Below are 21,597 nucleotides of genomic sequence, written 5' to 3'. Positions count from 1 at the left end.
TTGTTTGGGTTGTCCGTATGTTCATACTTGTGTGCTACTGTATGTCGGCCCAGTCTTATGAATTCCACATTTCTCGAAAAAAGACTCTGAAATTTAATACTGAAAAGGTCAAAGGTCATTATGTCATAATGTTCTGCAAAAACTTTAAAGACACTAAATTCTTTCACTTCACATATTAAGAGTTTCATAAGAGTTTAGGGAGGCATGGATGTAAACTGAAATGTGAGTAATAACACAGCTGTGAGTAATTCTAGTTTAGCTGAACGTACTAGTGATTTTTTTATACGTTATGGGGTTCCTAAAGCTGAGTAGTAGACGTCCGTCAGTGAATGACAGACATTTGTGTACACATGTATCTGTGTCTGTGTTTATGTGAGGCCATGCCGTGGCAATGTTGGGTCGCAGCAGGCAGTGAGGCTTTGGCATGGCGCTCTAGTGAGGTGAAATTGAGTTTGGTCTGTCTGCAGAGCTAATCAGCTCTGTCTGGCCTGGAACTCGACCACTCACAGACATGAAAGACGAATGATGCCGTAATAGACCAGTGTGGGAGTCACCACCAACTAGCGATGGGTGTGTTAGTCTACTATGGCGGCCAATGCCACACAGGCAACTATCATTTGGATGGTTGTTTCTGCCTGTATTAGATAGATAGATAGATAGATAGATAGATCGATAGATAGATAGATACTTTATTGATCCCGAAGGAAATTCAAGCATCCAGTAGCAGTAACATACATTGAACATACATTAGAGTTAACTTATAACACAGTAACCATACGAACTAGAAATAAAAATGTTTTATACAACTATACAGGATAAAAATACAGGATAATGTAAGGATTGACCACTTAGAGTAATTGTTTGAGTCATTAAACATAACTTGTAATAAATACAAAGGCTACGCAATTAGTGTAATAATTTACAACTTTATTATATACAAAGGGCATCTCTACTTTCAGTAATTATCATTTATGAAACGTTTCTGGTAATATGCAAAGTCTGCTTGTGGTTGGATTTTTCTGCTTTTCTCTGTGTTATATTTAAACTAAGTATCTTAGGTTTTGTTCTGTTGGTTGAACTAAACTAAACATTATAGTCTAAATGATTAATCAGGAGACTAAATGCCAGATTAGTTAAATATGAACATAATTGTTAGCTGCAGTCCTGCTCTTTGCATATGTTGACGATCCAAGGTAACAAGTATTATACTGCGTTACCGTATTTCACTAGCCTGGCATAGCCGCACTTAATTCTTTTCAGAATATTTGGATTTCATTATGGGGTGGGTTTCAACTGATACAGGAAAAAAAATAAATAATCTGCATGCAACTGGTCCTCCAACCAATCAGAGCCATTATATTGTAAACAAATTCGACTCCGTAGTGCTCAGATGACGTGTGTGATTATGCTGCTGTTACTCTTCTGTCCATCACCACATAAAGCTCACCCGAACGATTTGATTGGCCCAGGAGATTTCTAATGCTGCAAACTGATTAGTTTGCAGCGGATCTGCTTCAGACCGTGCAAACATTTTGTGGCCAGGTGACGTCGGGCTGAGGCTAGTGATCTAGATGTATATCTATCTTCTCAGAATGACTCACAATTGGCTTAAAACAATCCGTGTGCGTTGGCTTGTGTATGTATTTGTCTATAGTATAACCTAATTGGTTTAGTGACCAATAAACCTCTTGGTCAAGTGGTCCTGACCCCGGTGTAGATTATTGCCTTTGACCTCTGACCCTTTACATACTGTGCTTGTGTACATGGAGATGTCAGTCCATGACCCTTGGGTCCGGGATGCTGCTGTCTTTGCACATGTATATATGTCCGTGTTTATTGCTGTAAGAAGCATAGAATACAAGTAAGTTAACCCTGTACATTTCCACCCCTCACCCTCCTCTGGTGCAGAGAGGTAGAGGTGAGTGGGGGGATGGGAAAACAGAGGGGAGGAAGAAGCATGAGGAGGAACAAGGTGAGTTGTATTTCATTAAGATAAAACCCAGTAAAGAGCATCTAAAACTAAGTATGTACAGTTATCAATGACCTTTGGGAGTGGACAAACATGTGACAACACAAATACGAGTAATTACAAAGAGGTCAAACTGGAAGAGGGAGGAAAATTGGCCTGCTGGTTCCATACAATGCACAAAATGAACTTTTTATCTCTCCATGCACCCGCGCTTTGTCCCACACGTGCTCATCGTCACATACGTGAACATGCGATGTACGTGCACACGTGTACATGTGCAGTGGAAGAGCTCAGTCCTATACTGTTCTCCAGATGGCTGCCAAACTGCAGATGAGGCCGGAGGAAAAGTTGAACTGAAAAGTAAAAAAAAAAAAACTGCTGGGGCTGGTTTTCGTAGTTTACATTTTGTCTTCCTCCTTCAAGTGTGTGTGTGCATGTGTGCGTCTCATAGTCCTCATGCACCCTGTATTAGGGGCCAGCTGGGTTGGCCTGTGCTCTACACATGAGCCTGATTATGACTCAGTATTGCATTACTTACATTCCTCCAGAGCTCTCCCTCTTTTCTCTTTCTCTATTCCTCTCTGCCCCCTCCCTTCTTTTTCTTTATCTCTCTCTCTCTCCCTCTCTCTCTCTACCTCTCCCAAGCAGATTTGCTGAGCAACCACCTCCCCCCGTCCCTCCCTTCCTCCCTCCCTACCCCTCCCTTGACCCCCTCAGCAAAGCCCAAACGCCCTGCACGTGATCCATAGAGCTTCAGATCAAATCACCCCATTTTTTTTTTTTTTTTTTTTTTTTTGAAGACTTTCAACTGCCTTCCCTGCAAACCTCGAAGCCATCAGTGTGCGTTACACATGTTGCTCTGGTCCTAACACTATTGCATAGTATTTCACATACAGCTGAGGAGGAGGAAGAAGAGGAAGAGGAGGAGGATAAGAGGGAGGGGGTAGAAATTGAAACCGTCAGGCAGCTCAAAGAGAATGTCAGTGGATGCATAAGAATAAGGGATGTGTGTGTGTGTTCAGTGATTGGCTTAGTACTTTGAGCTTGTTCTCTCTATCCGTGTGTGTGTGTGTGCCTGTGTGAGGAGTTGTGGGCGTGTTTTAAGGAGAGAGACTGTTACTTTTAGTGTGGCGCCATCAGTAAAAGGAGCTGACAGTGATTTCTTTATTTTTTTTTTGAGAGGATGAGGGGATTGAAACACAACCCTAAAGATAAGAGCGTAGAGTACGTGACAGGTAGCAGCTCACCATTTAAAAATCCCACACTGGGTTAATCCAGTGTGAGGAGGAGGAGGAGGAGGAGGAGGAGGGGGGAGAGGAGCGACTGCTCATACCACTCCTGGCTGCTCAGCCTTTATGCTGCCCAGCACGAGAAGAAGGGGCAGGCTGCCTCTCTTTCGCTCTGTCTCTCTTTCACTCCCGTCCTTCCTCTGTCACTTCCTCCCCCCCTGTTCCCTCTTACCTCTCTTGCAGTCTCCTTTGCCAATCTGTCCCACCCTCTCTCTCTCTTCCTGACTTCCTTTCCTCCCTCTTCTCCTGTTCCCCTCCCTCCCTCCCTCCCTCCCTCTCTCTCCCTCTCTCTCTCCCTCTCTCTGTCTCTGTCCCTGTGTGTCACTGGAGAGCGTCTCAGTGTGAAAATGCCATCCTGCTCTCCAGACTGTTGCCTCTTACAGGCTGTGGAGGTAAGAGACTTGTGTGTGTGTGTGTCTGTGTGTGTTTGTATCTTTTCTGGATATCTGTCGTGAGCTCTGTGTGTGTGGTTGTCAGTTTGCAGTGATGAGGACCTTTACGTTTTTTCCCCCTCGACTCAGTGCTTTTAAAAGTTTCGTCAAACAAAACTCATGCGGCATAAATGTACTTTTTTTTTTTCCTCTCCCGGGGACAGCATGTGTGTAAAGAAGAGGCAGTCTTCTGGCTTTGCAGGGAGCAAAGAGAGCTGTGACGTTGTTTCGGGTTGTCTTTCTTTGTGTCGGCGTGTTGTTGCTTTGGATGTTTTGTGTCTTGCCTGGACCACCGTTAACGTCTTTATTTTTCTAGAGGTTTGTGTATTTACACTTTGCGGTGCCATTGTTTGACTTAAGTTTTTCGCACCATACCTCCCCCCAAATCCCCTTTTGCCTCGCTATCCCTCGCCCATCACAGAGCGCTGTGCCTTGTTTCATGTAATTTTTCAACAGTTGTTTTCCGGTGGTTTTCTGTGAAGTGCAGGGCAGCAGAATCCCTGCTGTGGACAGAAGACGTTAGTCCATGATACAAACACACACACACACACACACACACACACACAGACACACACACACCATCCCCGTCTGATATTTGGGGCGATAATCTGATGGGTCTCTGCGGTTTGCAGACACTTTCTGATATTGATTTGCTCATATTTCTATGTGTTTGCATATTCCGCTGCATGTAAGAGCGAGTGCTCTGTGGTGCGTGTGTGTGTGTGTGATTCTGCTCATAGAGTGGTGTGAAGCAGCTGGTCTGTGGTTATCTGTGCAGCAAAAGACTCGAAGAAGGCAAAATTACACACGGTTTAAATGTCGCTTTGGGAACTTGGCTGAAATGGTTCAAAATGGCGCAACAATGGGAGGTACTCCAGCTTTGAACTCTACCCGCTTGCTGCTCCCAGTGGTGACAATTTTAATGACAAAATGCAACACGTACAAATGCACCGCGTTTTTTCACCGCCCAAGTGTGAATATGTGTTTTTTCTTTCTCTACTTTTTCCAATGTGGATATTCTTGTGTGTGACAGAAAACAAGTCATTGTAGGTTCACGTGCATATTAGCGGATGTGCGTTTTAGTAAGTTTGGTTGAGCGGTGGACAAAAGGGCTGAACTGAAAGCGCAGGGACTGGCCAACCTTTCCTGGACGTCATCCTTTCCTTTTTTTAAGCGCTTCTCATGTTCGAGTGACAGAATAATGTGAACAGGACTTTTTAAGGGTGGACTTGACGAAGCACCTGGTTATGGAGGTAAATGTGGTCTCTGACCTTCATATATTCTACCTTTTCTCTGCAAATTCAAATTCCTGAAAGCAGCTCCGAACGCACCATGCCTCAGACTTTTTCCTGCTTGCTAAAACCTGACTGTCGCTGGTCCTGCATGTCCCCATCATCATCCCTGTGTGTGTTTTCAGATAGTGAAGGTGTGGAGCGAGGATGGGGCCGGTAAAGTGGTGGAGATTCCTGCGGACATGACGGCCAGAGACATGTGTCAGCTGCTGGTCTACAAGAGCCACTGTCTGGACGACAATGCCTGGACGCTGGTGGAGCACCACCCCATACTTGGCTTGGGTAAGAATATGTCTGCATCAGTATTATTATTATTATTATTATTTTTTTTTTACTTTTTGCAAGGTTGGACATGAAGTCGTCTTTTGTGCATTAATGTAGGTGTATATTAAAAGGCGACTGAACAGCCTTCCTGTAAGGAATACCATTGACCATACCAGCATTTACTTTTACTCCTTTTTAAAAAAAAAAAAAAATGTAACATACAAATATGTCATAAAGATTCACATCAGCCTAGAAAAAAAACATATAAAAGCAAGTGCAAAGTAAGTGTAATGTAGAATTTACCTTTCTCTTAGTCCCTGAGTATTTGTTCGTACTACATATTTATGCTTTTCTGCAGGTGTTCATCAGTCTTGTGTTTATGTGTCGATACTCCCTTTGTATGTCTCTGCACGGGTGGGAACACTCTCTTGTGTGTGCCCTCAGTGTATGTGTTCACTTGAGCATGGCACGAGTGCCTGTGTGCCTATACGGCTCAGGAGGAAGGTGTGGTGGTTGTAGGATTAAGCATTTTCCATGTTCTACTCACATGCCTGTTCCCTCCCAAATAATTTGCTCAGTGGGTAAAAAGAGAAAGAGAGAAAGGCGAAGCGTAATGCCCATGCTTTGGTTCTCACTTTTGCCTCGTCTCTCTTTGAAGCTTTATTTATTTTTTTTCTTCTCTGGGTCTGTCTTTGTCCTCTGTGAGGCTTTCCTACTCCAGAGTTGTATTTTTAGAGTCAAAGGATTGCTTTGTGCTTTCCTGCTTGATGTGCGTTTCTGGAAAAAAGTGCACTGGAGAGATGGAATGTGAGGTGAGGAGAGGGAGGGAGGGAAAAAGAGAGGGAGAGATGAAGGGAGAGAGAAAGAGAGCAACAGAGAGAAAGAAGGGGGGAAGGGCGGAGAGGCCTGGACTAAAGCGTCATACCAGAGCTGCAAGGAGCCAATCACGGGTCTCCGTCAGACGAGCCCCTAGCCTTGCTAGCCAATCCATCTTTCCTAAACCTTCCACAGGAAATTCCCCTGCTTGTAGCCAGTGCTGGCACACATGCACACACCCACACACACTGACACACACACACACAGAGGCCAGATATTTCCACCCTTAAACTGCAGCCAGAATACTTTTTTAAGCAAAAACCGCTTTACCTGTCTGTACAAGTGTGTGTGTTTTTAACCTCGATGAAAGAAGACTTAGGAGTGAATATGGAAAAGACATTTTTGGTTGCTGCCAATTTTTTCATGTTTCTCCATGAATCGCTGTGCAGTCTTATGCCTTTAACTTCTAGAAAGAGGATGCCACACATACACACACACACACTCGAAAGAACAAGAAAGTAATCGGGCTTCTGTGGTGCACATTGAGCAGGTTAGGCCTATGTGAGCTCTTAATGTGTGGTTGTGTGTTTGTCTGTGGCTTGTGCTTTGCTTATGCCTCCGCCGCTCTCAGCAATCAGCCTTAATACATGACATCATCTTCCTGCAATGCCCCCCCCAACCCTTCTCCTCCTCATCCTCCTCCTCCCCCTTCTCCATCTCATACCAGTTCTCCTCTCCACCTTCACCTCCTCCCTCCCTGCCTCGCAGTGCTTCTTCTTTTCACAGCCCCTCCTCATTTAACCTCTTACTCCCTCGCTCGTCTCTTAGTAACAGCCGATTTTTCTTGCTGTGTCATTGTATGCAATAGTGTAGCTGCTGATGCAGTGGCAAATATAGAAGTTAACTCCCACCGGTGGCAATAGATTACCGAAGCTCATCTGCACACAAGTCAGCTCTGCTTTGAGAGGGGCATGTGTTTATACGTATATCTAATTGTCACATAACATGCTGTATATCAGGTTATCACCGCTGTTTTATAATTGGAATTCATAGTAGGAAGCAGCAACGAGTCAGATCCTTGAATGATGCCAGTGCATGCTTAGCTGCACTGCAATTTGACTTTTAAAACTTGATTTTATTGTTCCTGCACATCAGAAGTAGTTGCTTCCTGCTGCTAGAGGACGCAGTTCAAAACAGCTTACAGTAAACAAGGTCCTTTGGTGACAAGGACATTTCCAAATATACTGTCTGTATTAAACAACGGAGGAGAAGAAAGAAAAGGAGGACAGAGGGAGAGAGAGGAAATACATTCAGAAGAGCTGCTTGTTATGCCGCATACCAGCCAGAGTCCCTGAAATGAATCTAAAAAAAAAAAGAACAATGAACAGAGAAACTATTGGTGCACTGGAGATTGTAGCTTTGTTTTATTTTACACTTGTTTTTGACATTAAAATCCATGTTATATATGAATAGATTATATATACGTATAAATGTTCACATTTAAAATCTGGGTTTGCATCACTTCTCACTCCCTAGGAACAATCCAAAGATAAAACAGCTGAGGGGACTAACACTGCCTTTCTCATTGTCCCTGTACAGAGAGATGTCTGGAGGACCATGAGCTGGTGGTTCAGGTTCAAGCCTCCATGAGCAGCGACAGTAAATTCCTCTTCAGGAAGAACTATGCCAAATATGAATTCTTCAGGAACCCCCTGGTGAGTCTCTCTCATCCCTGAGATGACCTTTCTGTGACTGCCTCGGTTTAGCACGCAGCCCCACACACCCACACACACACACAGCTGGGGTTCAGACCATATTTCATCCCTGATATTTTTGGATAAGAGCTGCTGATGGCTTAAACCGGTCAAGACCTTTCATATTTGTCTCTCTTAAAGTCACAATCAATAGCCACGAAGGCTGCTCTGCAATGCTGTGCTTTTTGAGCCCTTTGAAGTAATGTTAACGCCATCATGTTGGATGCTCATGAATCACAGTAAACAGCATTGATGTTTAGCAGGAAGAACGTTCCTCACCCCTTGTTGGAGAGGCTTTGCCTTAATTTTTCTCACAGCTGGAGCAGTTCTACATCTGGATCAGTACTGAACTCTGGTTTCATCATCAGACCAAATAATTAACAAATGCATTATGAAATGTCTGGTTCTTTAATGCTTGTGTGCAGACAGTCTTTAGGGAGAAATTATTCCCAACTTGCATTTAGAGACATCCAGTCATCGAAATGGCTGGGAATTTAGTCTTTTAAGCTGTTCTCCACAGATTACACTACTGAGGAAATCGCAAACATGATCCACAACCTAAGTTAGTCCACGTTTAAGATGCCTGAAGAGTAGTTGTAAAGATCAGTGCGACGGCTCCGTCAGGCGCCCATCTCATTTACTTGACAAATTAAAAAATGGGCGAACAGGTGGAGCATGAGTGGAGCTAATATGTGTAATGCCTTGGCAGACATCTAGAATGCTGCTTGTGCACCCACCTGTCTCTCAAAGCAGCCACACCCTTAATTATGCATAAATAAAAGGCTTAATACTATTTAAACAAGTCAGTTAACTGCCTCCGTGCAGTTATCTATAGAGACCAAAACCATTTTTTGGGTACCAGGCTGTAAAGTTAGGCATTTTAGCATTAAAACCCTAGCTGGTCTGCACCAGCAAAGCTTTACAAATGCTTGTGACTGAGTTCTTCTTCTTATCAGCAGTGTGCAATGTTCATAGCCGTTGTAGCATTTAGACTTGTTGTCCAGGCCAAGATGAAGTTTCTCAAAAATAAGTAAAACTGTTGGCCACATCATAAACCTTACATCATGTTCCTCTGTTGATAGACACAAAGATTATTTTTTTTATGTGGGAAAAAAAGCGTAGGGAAAAGGGAAAACATACTGAAAGTCAGTCAGCGTGCTATATACCACGAAGTAGAGCGCAGCCAAGTGGGAATATCATCAATATACATGTATTCCAAGTATTTGATCATAAGTAAAAATAGTGGACGAATAAATATAGATCTACTCGTGGCATCAAAGGAACATTTAAGGGACACAATTGTGGATTCATCCTCTGGGGAGCATGAATATCTGTATAATTGGACAGCAATCTGTTTCATGGAGATATTAAAGTCTGGGTCACAGTGGTGACCATCAGACCATGTCTGTGTATGTTAAAGTAATAGATATTATTAATGCACCCTTCTCCATACACAGTAATTAAGCCAAATACAATGGTTGTGGCAATTAATTCCACAGGTGTTCTGCTATATTTTGCAGTTTTATTCCTCATGAATACTAAGGGAAGCATGTTTCATAGTTAATAAAAGCCAGGGATTGTCTCCTACGAGTCTAACTTAGTCACAGTGCTCTCTTTGTGTCGTCTCTCTGGATATTTTAGTTCTGTGTCACGCTGTGCCTGTTGAGCTCCAGCTGAAACATAAACACAAAGTTGGTCATCATTTTAAGGACACAGGCCTTCTTCCCTCAGCCAGCAACTCAGCGCTAGCTGGCTTGCGTGGCATCTTTTTGGCAATGTGGACTTAGCACGGGAATCCGCTGTTGCGTGCTGGTGGAGATGTGCGGTGACATTATTGCCGTGGTGATTTAGGTGCGTGTCAGAGCCAGCAGGTGACCTCAGCTCTGTGGTAATGAGCACAGTAAAACACCAGAGTGCTGGCCACGGCCTGTCAATCATACTAAGAGTAGCGCTGCTGGCTAAAGGGGATTACATCAGCGGGTGAGATCATACTGCATCTACTCCTGAGCTGGAGTGCCCTCTCTCTCCCCACCACTTTGTCTCCCAGGCCTTGTGCTCATTGGTCTCACACACAGACACTGAAAGAGAGATGTACTCTGCATAGAGAAACACTACCCCACTCTGAGCTTGCATATGCACTAAGTGGCTTCTAGTGGCTCTCTCTTTCTCTGTCCTTTTTTCTCTCTCGCTCATTGTTGTGTTTTCCGTGTGTGTTTTTCCATCCAGAACTTTTTTCCAGAGCAGATGGTGGCTTGGTGTCAGGAGTCTGATGGCTCAATCCCTCAGTCACAGCTCTTACAGGTGAGGCGATGACTCAGTGATTTGACATATACATCTCTAGTAGTACATATTAAAGCGTGTGACCTCAGCCTGAATTTAATACTGCACCTTAGCCTTCACTCTATCTAATTAGGGACTTTTTTAAATCTAAAAATATGCATGCAAATGCACACTTCCTAAAATCTCCTAACTGCATGCACCCAGTCTTGTTCTTTCTAGATGTTCAGGAATATATAAAAAGAACTGCCTCATTATTTCACAGTGATATCCGGACAGTGATGTATTCAGTTCCCTTAAAGCAGTATTCCTAACAGACACTGCTCTGTTTTTCCTCCAGAATTTTCTGAACTCAAGCAGCTGTCCAGAGATCCAGGGTTATCTGTACGTGAAAGAGCCTGGGCGCAAGTCCTGGAAGAAGCTTTACATGTTCCTGCGGCGGTCCGGCCTCTATTACTCTACTAAAGGAACATCCAAGGTGATTAACTGCTGCTGTATTGATTCTGAATTAACTTAATAGGTTGTCAATTGAAGCAGTGAGCGCGTTTGCATGAACCTTTTTTGGTTAATTTTTCCATTTTTCAGATTTAATATCTTAAGTAGCAGACAATTTCATGTGGAGTAGTTTACATCACTTTGTGATCTTTTTGCCTTGTCCTGCTGGTTACTTCTCTGTCCCTCCTCACTGTGCAGGAGCCCCGACACCTGCAGCTGCTGTCAGATCTGGATGACAGTAACATCTTCACCATCATCACGGGCAGAAAGTTTCACAACGCCCCCACGGACTACCAGTTCTGCATCAAGGTAACCTGCAGGCCAACACTGCACCCTGATTAAATCATTGACTGAAGTGCAGAAGATTGTTATTGTGAACTAACTAAATCAGTCTGTCACACTGGATTGTTTCACATTTTCCAGTAAAAATAGAGATTCTTCATTCATGTTAGTCTGTAGTGATCCCAGTGAAACTACGCATGATGCACCTGCCTCTTCTCTGCTTATATTTTATCTGGTGTGTGTCAGTGTCAGAGGACACTGGGGTTAAAACCACACAGTGGGGGTTTAAACACACACTCAAGACCATGTGTCCTCCTCCAAGAGTTATCTGTGGTGGGTCACCTGCTGATCTGGGATAAGCCCAGTGGGATAAGCTGGGATGGAACAGGGAATCTGGCCCACCTAACCTCCTCACCTCTCTTTTATACACACACACACACACACACACACACACACACACACACACACACACACACACTAGACGACTGGCTTGTCAGATGCTGTCAGCGGGGGTGACAGTGCAGGATTGGGTAAGGGATTTTACTTGGCTTCTGGGGAGGCTGGATTGTTGCTATGGAGACATGAATGAATTTACCAGTAGGGGTTTGCATTTAAAGAGCAGTGTGTCTAACATCCTTGTTACTGGTGGAAGGAGAAAGTCTGCCCTGTGATGTTGGGATAGTATTGGACTGGAAAGGAACTAAGCACAAATAATCCACTTGTAATATTCATTTTTCCTGAGTATATGGACTATTGATTAATAAAGATTATTGGTATTGGATTACAAGTTTAAAATAGATCGGTGGTAAACAATGTTATTCTTTGTTTCATCCAGTGACACTAATGAATCATTTAATAACTGAGCTCAAAGATGCCTCTAAACCAAATGTCATGTCTTTGCCATTAGTGCACAAGTTGTGTTCCAAAACATGTGACTCTGTAGTCTTGCCCATGCCGTGTCACATGTTTGAAGGTCTTTATATACCACAAAAGAGGCCTTACATGTTCATGATGTGTATCTCATTAACTGAACGCCCCACTGTGCCTTCTGTTTGGTTGACAGCCCAGTAAAGTGAGGAGTGACTGTAAGGAACTGAAGATGCTGTGTGCGGAGGACGAACAGAGCAGGACCTGCTGGATGACCGCCTTCAGACTGCTCAAAGTAAACCCTTTCACTTTTATGTGTCGCGCATGGCTGACTGTACAGTTCGCAGAGAGTTGATGCATGCTGCTAATTGGCGCCCAGTGCAGTGATGACTTGTGAATAGTCTTTCTCTTGAACATTTGTTTATTTGCCATCTGTCCCCACGTGTCTCCACAGTATGGAATAGTGCTGTATCAGAGCTACAACGGCCCCCAGCAGAGGAAGTCCAGCCTCTCGCCTTTCTCTGCGCCTGTGGTGAGGATCTGCTTTCTGACATCACCTTATTACAACCCCACACTAATGCACCCACTCAGCCAAGACCAATCCAAAGTGATCCATTAATTAGCTGATGGTAAAATGGTAACCAGTTCACTTTGCGGCTGCCTCCGGCCTCACTCTTTCAAGAGGAAAAGTACCGGCATTTTTTCACATAAGATGTATTTCTTACAAGCTCAAATCCATTTCTGTTCAAATGGTCATTTGACCTTTGTTGATGAGGTGATCAGTCTTCTCCAGTGAAAGGCTTTTGGTCCAGGTTCAGTTCAGGCTGCTCATTTAACAGCAGGGTGTAACAGAAGTACGCCCGCCACATAACTTCTGATCCCAGAGTTTTTACATAATGCTCCAAAACACGTACCCTTTTTCGAAAAGATTATACACGCAGCCAGCAGAAAAATGTGTGTTTGCATGCACGCAGTACAAGTGTACGAGTCTAATCCCCTCACACCATGAGGTGTTAGAAAAGGTGTCATGAACTCCTTTGGAAAGATGGCGAATTAAATTAGGTCGGGCACAAAGTTTGTGCTTACACTTTTTAAGTATTACAGACTTAAATAACGTAAATAAATATTACGACATGCTCTAACAAATTCCACTGTCTTAAGTAATTAAGTTAGGACTGTAACTTAAAGTTACTTTCAATAGCTAAAAATCTGTTATTGTATTTTTTTTTCGATTTGTGAATGACATTCTAGTTCTTTAGGTCAAAAAGGGGGAAAGGGGAAATACAATATGCCAGTGATCGTTCAAAATGTATTACATTTTTCTTTGGTTTAATGAGCTAAGAGTAATTAAATATAAGGAAACCTGAATCATTTGAGCCCCAGAGCCAGAAAGCAAGGGGGGGCCTGTGCTTTTCCTCAGAGGGACATTTGTGGATGGACTAAAGTGGGTCTGTGTGCAGACAGGATTTGTCATGCTCCAGTGAGTGTGTCTGGCTTGTTTGACCTCTGACCCTAGTCTACCCTCCCTCCACCCCAATTCATGTGTATCCCCTCCCCCCATCCCCCACCCACCCACCCTCCCTCTCCCAACAGCGGAGTGTATCTGAGAACTCCCTGGTTGCCATGGACTTCTCAGGAAGGACCGGACGCGTCATTGACAACCCTGTCGAGGCCCAGAGCGCTGCCCTGGAGGAGGGACAGACCTGGAGGGTAATTCACGCTTTGGTTTGAATACAAAATGTCGTTTCCTCGAGCAATCTGTATCACACTGAAACATTTGTGGACAAACTATCAAACATCTCATATTTACTTTCACTCTTATGAGTATAAATTTAACTACATTCATTGCGAACAGAAGCTTTTAACCATTTTGAACCCATTTAGTATAAATCAACGTGTGCAGAAGCTCCACTCATATGTTGATGAGTCTCGAGCACTCAGTTTTTTCCTTTATTTGTGGTTGACTGCAGCTCATTACATTTGTTTACGGCTCTAAAAAGAATCCAACTTCGGCTAAATTCCACAGCAAATGTAATTCTTTGTGGCTCGGATTAAGTCAAAGAGAGAGTCAAGGCTCGGAGCTTGGACGCTAGTGTGACGATATCTGATGATAAATCTCTTGCTCATAGAAAAGGAGCCAGCGTATGAATGTCCTGGGAAGTCCCAGCCCCCTGCACCCCTCCTCTCTGAGCACAGGTAATCTCACTCTGACCGCTAACAGCGCATTCCTTGGCTGCTAAACAGTGCCGGTGTAGTGCTGTTCGTCTAAAAAATGCCTGTTTTTCAGTGATCCACAGGACACAGGTCTGGTTTCATGGCCGCATCATGAGAGAGGAAGCCCACAGAATGATCATACAGCAAGGCCAAGTAGACGGGTGAGTGGAAAAAGGTCTCATTTTAGGAATTAGAAAAGCTTAATTTATATGTCTAAAAACTCTCCTTCTGGCTTGTCAGCGATACATTTGAGCCTCCGAGAATTAACATACTGTTCTCACAGTTTCCCGAGCCGCATTAGAACTGTATATCACCAAGTATAAAAGTCATACATACTGTATTTCGCGCATTGGTTAAATCATAATGCATTATGTTCTCATCATGTCAGGTTGTTCCTGTTGCGGGACAGTCAGAGTAATCCCAAGGCATTCGTGCTCACCTTGTGCCACCACCAGAAGATCAAGCACTTCCAGATTCTCCCGGTCAGTCGCATCACAAAGCAGCATGTGAATGAAACATGAAAATGTCACAACTTATTATAGTGCTGTCAGATAGATTTTTTTAGAACAGAAATATTGCCTGGTGATTTCCTTTTGTAACCAAATTAGCCTCAAAAAGCAGCTGGGTGGCTTCACAGACACATACGCATTTGTCCACCTTTAGAAATAGCCTGAGATGCAGCTTCATTCTATAGTGTAAAAAAATCGCCAGCTGTGGCCTGCTACATTCTCTCAACATCACCACTGTAGCATGTTTTTTTTTTTTTTTTTTTGCCATCTGTTTACAATTGTTCTTTCACAGTACACAAATCAGCTGTGCTGTACCGTCCCCTAAATAACAACAAAGACCTATTTTTCCATTCCCTGCTAGAAGTATCCATCATGCAGAAAGTTTGTTTTTGTTTGGTCAAAAACCAAAAGTAATGGAGCTTAAAGAAAAAGTTAAGGTTAAGGTCCTGTGTGGGCATTATGTTTGTGTATTTGTAATCAGAATCAGAATCAGAATCAGCTTTAATGGCCAAGTATGTACACATACAAGGAATTTGACTCCGGCAACTTTTCTCTCTAGTATAGAAACAGCTTAAATAACAATTTGTAATGCAGTGAATCTGACATCTCAACCAAAAATAAAACAAAGACAGCCCTGTGGCTGACATTTACAGAATTCTGATGTTTATGATGCCTGAAACACGCGTGTTCTTTCAGTGTGCTTGTCTTTTGGTGACGTAGTGGCTAACTGTTTTCTTTCCTCCTGCTTGCTCTGGTCTGAAGTGCGAGGAGGACGGACAGGTGTTCTTCAGCCTCGACGATGGCGCCACCAAGTTCACCGACCTGATCCACCTGGTGGAGTTTTACCAGCTCAACAGAGGAGTGCTGCCCTGCAAGCTCAAACACCCCTGCACCGCTGTGGCCTTGTGACACTCTACCCCCCCCCCCCAACATCACACCCTCTTTTTTGCACACCTCTCACCTGGAGACCCCCCCCCCCCCCCCTCCCCCTTCGCCCCCTCTCCTGACCGACACAACGGGGTTGAGGAGACAGAGAAAGGTTATGTTTCGGGGGATGTGACCAACACGGTAGGGGCAGGCATTGGAGGTTTGATGTCCCCAATGCTTTGCGCTTTTCTCTGCTTTACCGCTGTTTGGATGTTTGAATGGGACAATCCAGAATGTTTCAGATTGTGGACAGCAGTTGCCCAACTCCTGTGATGTTGTCACAGAGACTGACTGTTTAATCATTGCTGTGGCGAAAGACCACATTTAGTGAAAAGACAGGACGGCTACAGTCACATCTTTCCAGCAGGAGTGCTACGGGTCTCTTGGATGGATCCCTCCCTCAGAGCCCCTAACCCTTCAACCCCACCAACTGCCCCCATCCTCCAGGCCTGATAAGCTGTGGTGCCCGCCCCACCCTCGCTCCCTCATTACTGAGGCGGGCGGGGAGCGCCACCCTCTGACTTCCTCATTGATCATCAGGGATGGACAGGAACCTCTCTGGGTCTTATCAAACTCGATCCAGGAGTTTTCTCAACCTGTGCAGTCCAGTCTGGATAAGCTCACACCCTGCCCCTACTCCCAACACCTTAGCGGGCTCGACATGGTGTCTCCGCTGTGTCCTGACCCACAATCCCCTGATGCAACCCCAATTCCGCCTCCACACAAGCTCAGAGAAAAGTCTGGAGAGAAACGAGAAGTAGCTGAAGGCAATACGAGCAGAGCAGTAGCGAGGGTTTGATGAAAGGACAGAGGAATGTTTATCAGGAAGGCTGTAACAAGCCTCCCTTGTAGAGTTGATTACTTGATGTCATTTTAATGCTGTTTTATTACTGTTGATTCAATGCAGAACTAGTTTTGCACTCCCGGGCGGACAGACGACAGCTCTATAGCTAAATGAAGCTGCCTCCTCTTCCTCCTCCACTTCCCTTCTGAAAAGCATGCATGTGAATTTCCATCAGCTCTGATTGGATTACAGTGGCGTGGGAGCAAAGAGTCACAGCTGATCATGCAGTGCCTTTCAGAAAGGTTTAGGAACATCTTGGACATCCGTGTGGCTCGTACCAACAAAACTGCACTACCCTAAATGACAAATGTGCTCCTAAACCAGCTGCAGCATCTCAAAACTGCAAGGAAGAGGAGGAGGACTGTTAAATATACTCCTGAACAGTGTGTCCACCCCCAAGCTTCTACCATTTCAGTCATTTTATTATTATTTTTTAAATCAAAGGGGTTCTATCTGTCGGTGAATTCGTCTTTGAATGTCGTTTTCTTTTCCTCAGTCTGTTCTGAGCTTTTTGCTTGCACATTTTAGTCATCCTGATCTGATATCAATGGGTTGGAGCTGTCATGTTCGGATTCTGACCACTGTTCCCTCATAGAAAAGCAACAAAAGCACTCTCATGACTTTTTGTTTTGTTTTGTTTTAAATATGGAATTTGAACAAATGACTTGAAATGTGAACTCAGCTGACTGGGAGTCGAAACGCAGTCGAATGAGCTTCACTCGCCTTAAGTGAAAAGCGTGAGCCGTGTGTGTAGAATTAAAGCTATGTTAAAATGCACATACAGTTACACGTTTGGGATTTTAAAATTATGTTGAGGAACGTTGCAAGAATTTGCAAAATAGTCTTATTTGCTTTCTTGTTGAGCAAATGCATGCCACTCTCATGTCTGGATGCCAGTCATGACACTACTGTGAGCAAAACTAGCTCGCTTGGTTCTGTCCAAAAGTAACAAAATCTGCCCACCAGCACCTCTAAAGCTAATTAACATGTTATATGTTGTTGAAAACAACTTACTGTTTTACTGCTTCTTTACTGGATTGAGTGACTCAGAGTTAAACTACCTGTTTGCGGGCTGTCCTGCAGCACAGACCACAGTGTTGTCTTTATTCTTGGGTGTGTGAGTAAGTTCACATGGACAATATGTCTTCAAATCGATCGAAACCATTCTGATTGGAGATTCCAACTGACATGGATGCTGAATTAAACGATCTGATAAGAAATATGTTTACATGCCCAGAGACATCCGTTAGAATATAACTTTTTTGAGATGCATAAAGTTGTTTGTCATACTGTGGAGTGTCAAATTTGTCAGAATCATAACAGAAGAAGACACTTTTCCAGTAAAAAGGTGCTACCTCCGTGTTTCCGCTGTCATCTGATGTTTACCCCCTTGCTGGGCGAACATGTGCAGAAAGAATGCATTTATTACAATTATATAAAAACTATTGGATCAAGTGTTTGCACAGTTATTAGGCACTTATATTTTTCCATGTCAGCGGATTGTCAAAGGTTTACATCACCACTCTCAAACCAGTTAGAAAATTCCTTGTAATCCAACCAGTCTGATCCAACTGATGTGGTTTCATGAAGCATTCTTGGTCCGACTGAGCTTTTAATCAGATTATTAGCGGAATACTAGTGTCCATGTAAAAGTGGCAAGTGTGTCAGATAAGCACAACACATGAGGGTGGTATCAATCTTCCCTTAAAACTCTAAGCAAGAAAGCAAATAAGGATATTTTCCACGTATGTCTCAAACTTCCTTAAACGTCTAAATCCACTTGGAGACCGTTTAGAAGACAGATCCTGGTGATTGGCAATCTCATGTTTGATGTCAGTCGCTCACAATAATTCTGAAAGTGCTTCGTTCTTGAAACTGAACTATACAGCCATTTTAGGAACAGGAAATCATGCAGACATGCTGCAGACAGTGGTACAAGTGTATAAAACAGTTTGAGCTGAATAACTGGCCAGTCGATAGACAGAAAATTAATCAGTAAGTATTGTGTGAATTGAATTGTTTTATTGTTTTTTTGTTTGGCAAATCTTTAAAAAAAAAAAACGGAATATTTGGGATTTGGACTGTTGAAGCTTAAAGATGTCATCTTTGGCTGACATTTTATCAACCAAATTATTCAAAGATGAACCAAAACCATAACAACTAATCCAATTGGAAAACAATCAGTCGTCACACCCTTTCACTGTTTGAAAATTTGTGTCCACTAGTCTGATTGAGAACATCTTGATCAGGTTGTTGAAAGCATTCTGGGAAGTTGAGTGATAAGTAGACATGTATGCTAAAAAAAAAAAAAAAAAAAAAAGTCAGTTATATTTAAGTAACTATTACATGTAGAAGAGAACATCCCACTCTGGAGCCCCCTGGTGGTAACATTGAAAAGGACAGTGTCAATGAATGGAATTAAAGCAGCACACACATTTATTTTCACAATCAACTTTTACACAAATAATGTTGTCGTGAGAGTAAGTACATTCACATAAAATCACCACTCAGTGTGGCTTTAATAGATCATCTGAGTTAGATTTTTGTTTCTTTGATGACATGATGACAGTGATTTATAGGAATATACAACAGGAAAATCAGGAAACACCTGTTTAGCTTCGTCCTCCACCCCTCCTGCCTTCACATTGCACCTTCAGTCCATCCTTCACCACCAAGCAGGGTTATCAAGAGGCCACTGGACTCCCTGCCAGGCTAACAAAACTCTTAAGTACTGTCATTGACACACAAACCACTGCCGCCAGTCGACTAATCACGTGACTTAACCGACTCACCAGCTCTGCGCTCCACCAATCAGGCCTTTCTAGTCAGTTAGGGCAGACTCTCTCCAGGGATTGGATAATGCTTGAACCCCCTGCCCCCTCTCCCACCTGTGTCCAGCCTGTAAGCTATGACCCCTGTGGTGATTGTGTGTATGTGTGTGGATGGCCAGACTGTTATATTCACTATTCAGGATTGCTAACTCTGCTGGTTATCATACTTGCCTTTTAGAGATCGTTAGAAGAAGGTTGCTCGTCGGTGGAGTGAAGTCAAGTCGAGACGTTTTTAAGGATTTAGAGGAGACAGGGCTTTGTCTGGTGGTATCCCAGCATTCCCAGACCTCAGCTGAGGTTCTTTCCTGTCTGTCAGAGAGGGACGTGAAGCCACATCGCTAAGGGGCTGTGGGGGACAAATCACCGTCCTCTCCTCCCCCCCTCCAATTTTTAATCACTGTGCTACAATGCAATCCTTTACATGAGTCCAGTTATATGAATATACAAGTATCATTTTTTTTTTCTAAGTATGTGAAGCTACGGAGAAGATGTAGATCTAACACTGTACCTAGGTCACAGATCACTATGTATGGGGTGTTATGCTTTTGCTCATAACTCCATGTAAAATGAAGAATGATTTATTTTGTCCTTTTTTCATTATTTGATTGTGTGTATTGATATTATTATGTATTTTATTTGGTTTGCCACAAAAATGACCTTTATATATATATATACATATATACATACGCATATGTATGTATATATATAAAGAATATACCACATTATATACAGTATTAAATTAAACAGTTTTGTTTTTTAGGCGATCAAACTGGATATTTGGCATGAGTCAAATTTCTGAACATCAGTTGTGCATATAAGCTGACAGGCTGTCAGGGTCTTCGACTCTGCCAGCATCCATTTCTGATACCATTTACTTTCTAAAGCACATCTATCTTTTTGAATATCCCCTCTCTGTCGCATCTGATTCCAATCATCCAAACAGTCCAGTAAACGTTTGGATATTAATCTCACACACATGCACACGCAGCAGTGTTTTTTTCTGGAGAGCACACACACTAACGCTTAACCCGCGGGGATATTCTTTGCAGCTTTTGTAGACATTTCATTACAAGTAGTGCAATTATACGCTGTAGCTCAAGAGGATTGTGCATTTCAATATGTCCATTTACTAGGGTTTTAAGGTGCACAACAAAGCTTTTTTCTTAACTAGGTCTTGCAGCAGGTGCCTCTTTCTAAACAGTAACAAGTCCTTAGTTGCCATCCGTCCACTCACCGCATTCATTTACAATTAGCTGTGACTGTGAAATGTAACCTTACTGGAATTAATGTCAGGTCAACATCACACACAAGTCCCATGGCGTTTGGTGACTTACAGTGAAACTAACTTGGTGTTGGTTGTGTTTTGTTGTTGGGTTGAAGTCCTCTTAAGCTAAAGTCAAATAAACATTTCAGGGAAAGAATAAAAGAGCAAATGAACCGTAATCTTTTTTTATTTTTTCACATAACCCCACTGTGCATTGCTTCATTCTTTCTGTGCGGCTCCTGGATCTACATTGTATCCTGTTCAGGTATTTTTGTACAAATAAGGGACTGATATATTCTCTGTTTATTGGAAATTAGAATAAAAGACAACATTGCTATAAACCAAACAAGACTGAACTGCTGCTCTGTTATTCTCATCTTCCCACAATCTCAAATAATCTCAAGGGTCTTGCTGTTCAGACTGTACTCCATGGTTATGTGAACTGTCACTCATCAGTCAGAGCATGTGGGTTGATTAGGTATATGGAAATACATTGGGTGATGTCCACATGAGTCAAAGGCTGCAGAGACCGTACTGTTACTCTGCAACTTTATATTCATAGCAACTTTATTTGGCGTTATGATATCACCTAGTTTAAATTAAGATTCGTTTATTTATATGGTATAAACTATGAAATTGTCAATGTGTTTTTTTTTTTTTTTTTTTTTTTCTAAATTTTGAAAACAGGAAAAAAGTGGCTAAACTAGCTTACTTAGAACTTAGCTAAACCCAGGGACACACTACACAACTTTAACAGTCTTTACAGATTTTGAAAAGACAGCAGTACACACTAACAGGCTGGTTTCAGCAGATGTTTGTATGGCGACTGAAAAACTTGGGATCACACACTTAAAAACTGCCCATGATGAGGGTCCTGGATTTAAAATCCTACTTAAGTGGACATAAAGAACTATTATTATGAGCAAAATACAGTAAAATCAAATATGACATTTTAGTGTGTTCCTTTAATGATATAGCTTGCACCAGTACCAGGCCCATCACTGGGTAAAAACGTCTTTGTTGCTATTCTGGAGTCCTTCCCTGGAGAACTGATTTTAAAAGGGTGATGATTCATCCTGCAGCTACTAGTTATGCATCCAATTAAACGCCTTCTCAAATCGTCCCTTCTTGAAAATAACGATTCAATGCATAAGTGGTTATTTCTTTTCTTCTTTTTTTCTCGAGTTGTCTCGAAATATCAACTATTAAGATAGACATATATGACAGCATATGACACATCCATAATGGATGTTTTAACACTAAACCTTTACA

At 42.8% G+C, this 21,597-nt stretch overlaps 1 protein-coding gene across 1 annotated transcript in view; it reads left to right on the top strand.

Moving 5' to 3' along the window:
- LOC311501118 (growth factor receptor-bound protein 10-like) overlaps positions 1–20,800 on the top strand; it is a 47,929-nt gene extending 27,129 nt beyond the window's left edge. Inside the window, exons 6-17 of the mRNA XM_084562786.1 lie at positions 5,107–5,263; positions 7,661–7,776; positions 10,042–10,116; positions 10,433–10,570; positions 10,786–10,896; positions 11,933–12,031; positions 12,191–12,268; positions 13,330–13,446; positions 13,866–13,932; positions 14,024–14,111; positions 14,339–14,432; positions 15,222–20,800. Of these exons, the coding sequence (XP_084418912.1) occupies positions 5,107–5,263; positions 7,661–7,776; positions 10,042–10,116; positions 10,433–10,570; positions 10,786–10,896; positions 11,933–12,031; positions 12,191–12,268; positions 13,330–13,446; positions 13,866–13,932; positions 14,024–14,111; positions 14,339–14,432; positions 15,222–15,368 (1,287 nt within the window). The 3' untranslated portion in view covers positions 15,369–20,800. The remainder of the gene's footprint in view (positions 1–5,106; positions 5,264–7,660; positions 7,777–10,041; positions 10,117–10,432; positions 10,571–10,785; positions 10,897–11,932; positions 12,032–12,190; positions 12,269–13,329; positions 13,447–13,865; positions 13,933–14,023; positions 14,112–14,338; positions 14,433–15,221) is intronic.
- Positions 20,801–21,597: the final 797 nt, after the last annotated feature.

Source organism: Chelon labrosus (genome assembly GCF_963514085.1).
Source record: "Chelon labrosus genome assembly, chromosome: 16".
Lineage (NCBI taxonomy): Eukaryota > Metazoa > Chordata > Actinopteri > Mugiliformes > Mugilidae > Chelon > Chelon labrosus.
This window is presented reverse-complemented; position numbering and strand designations above follow the sequence as displayed.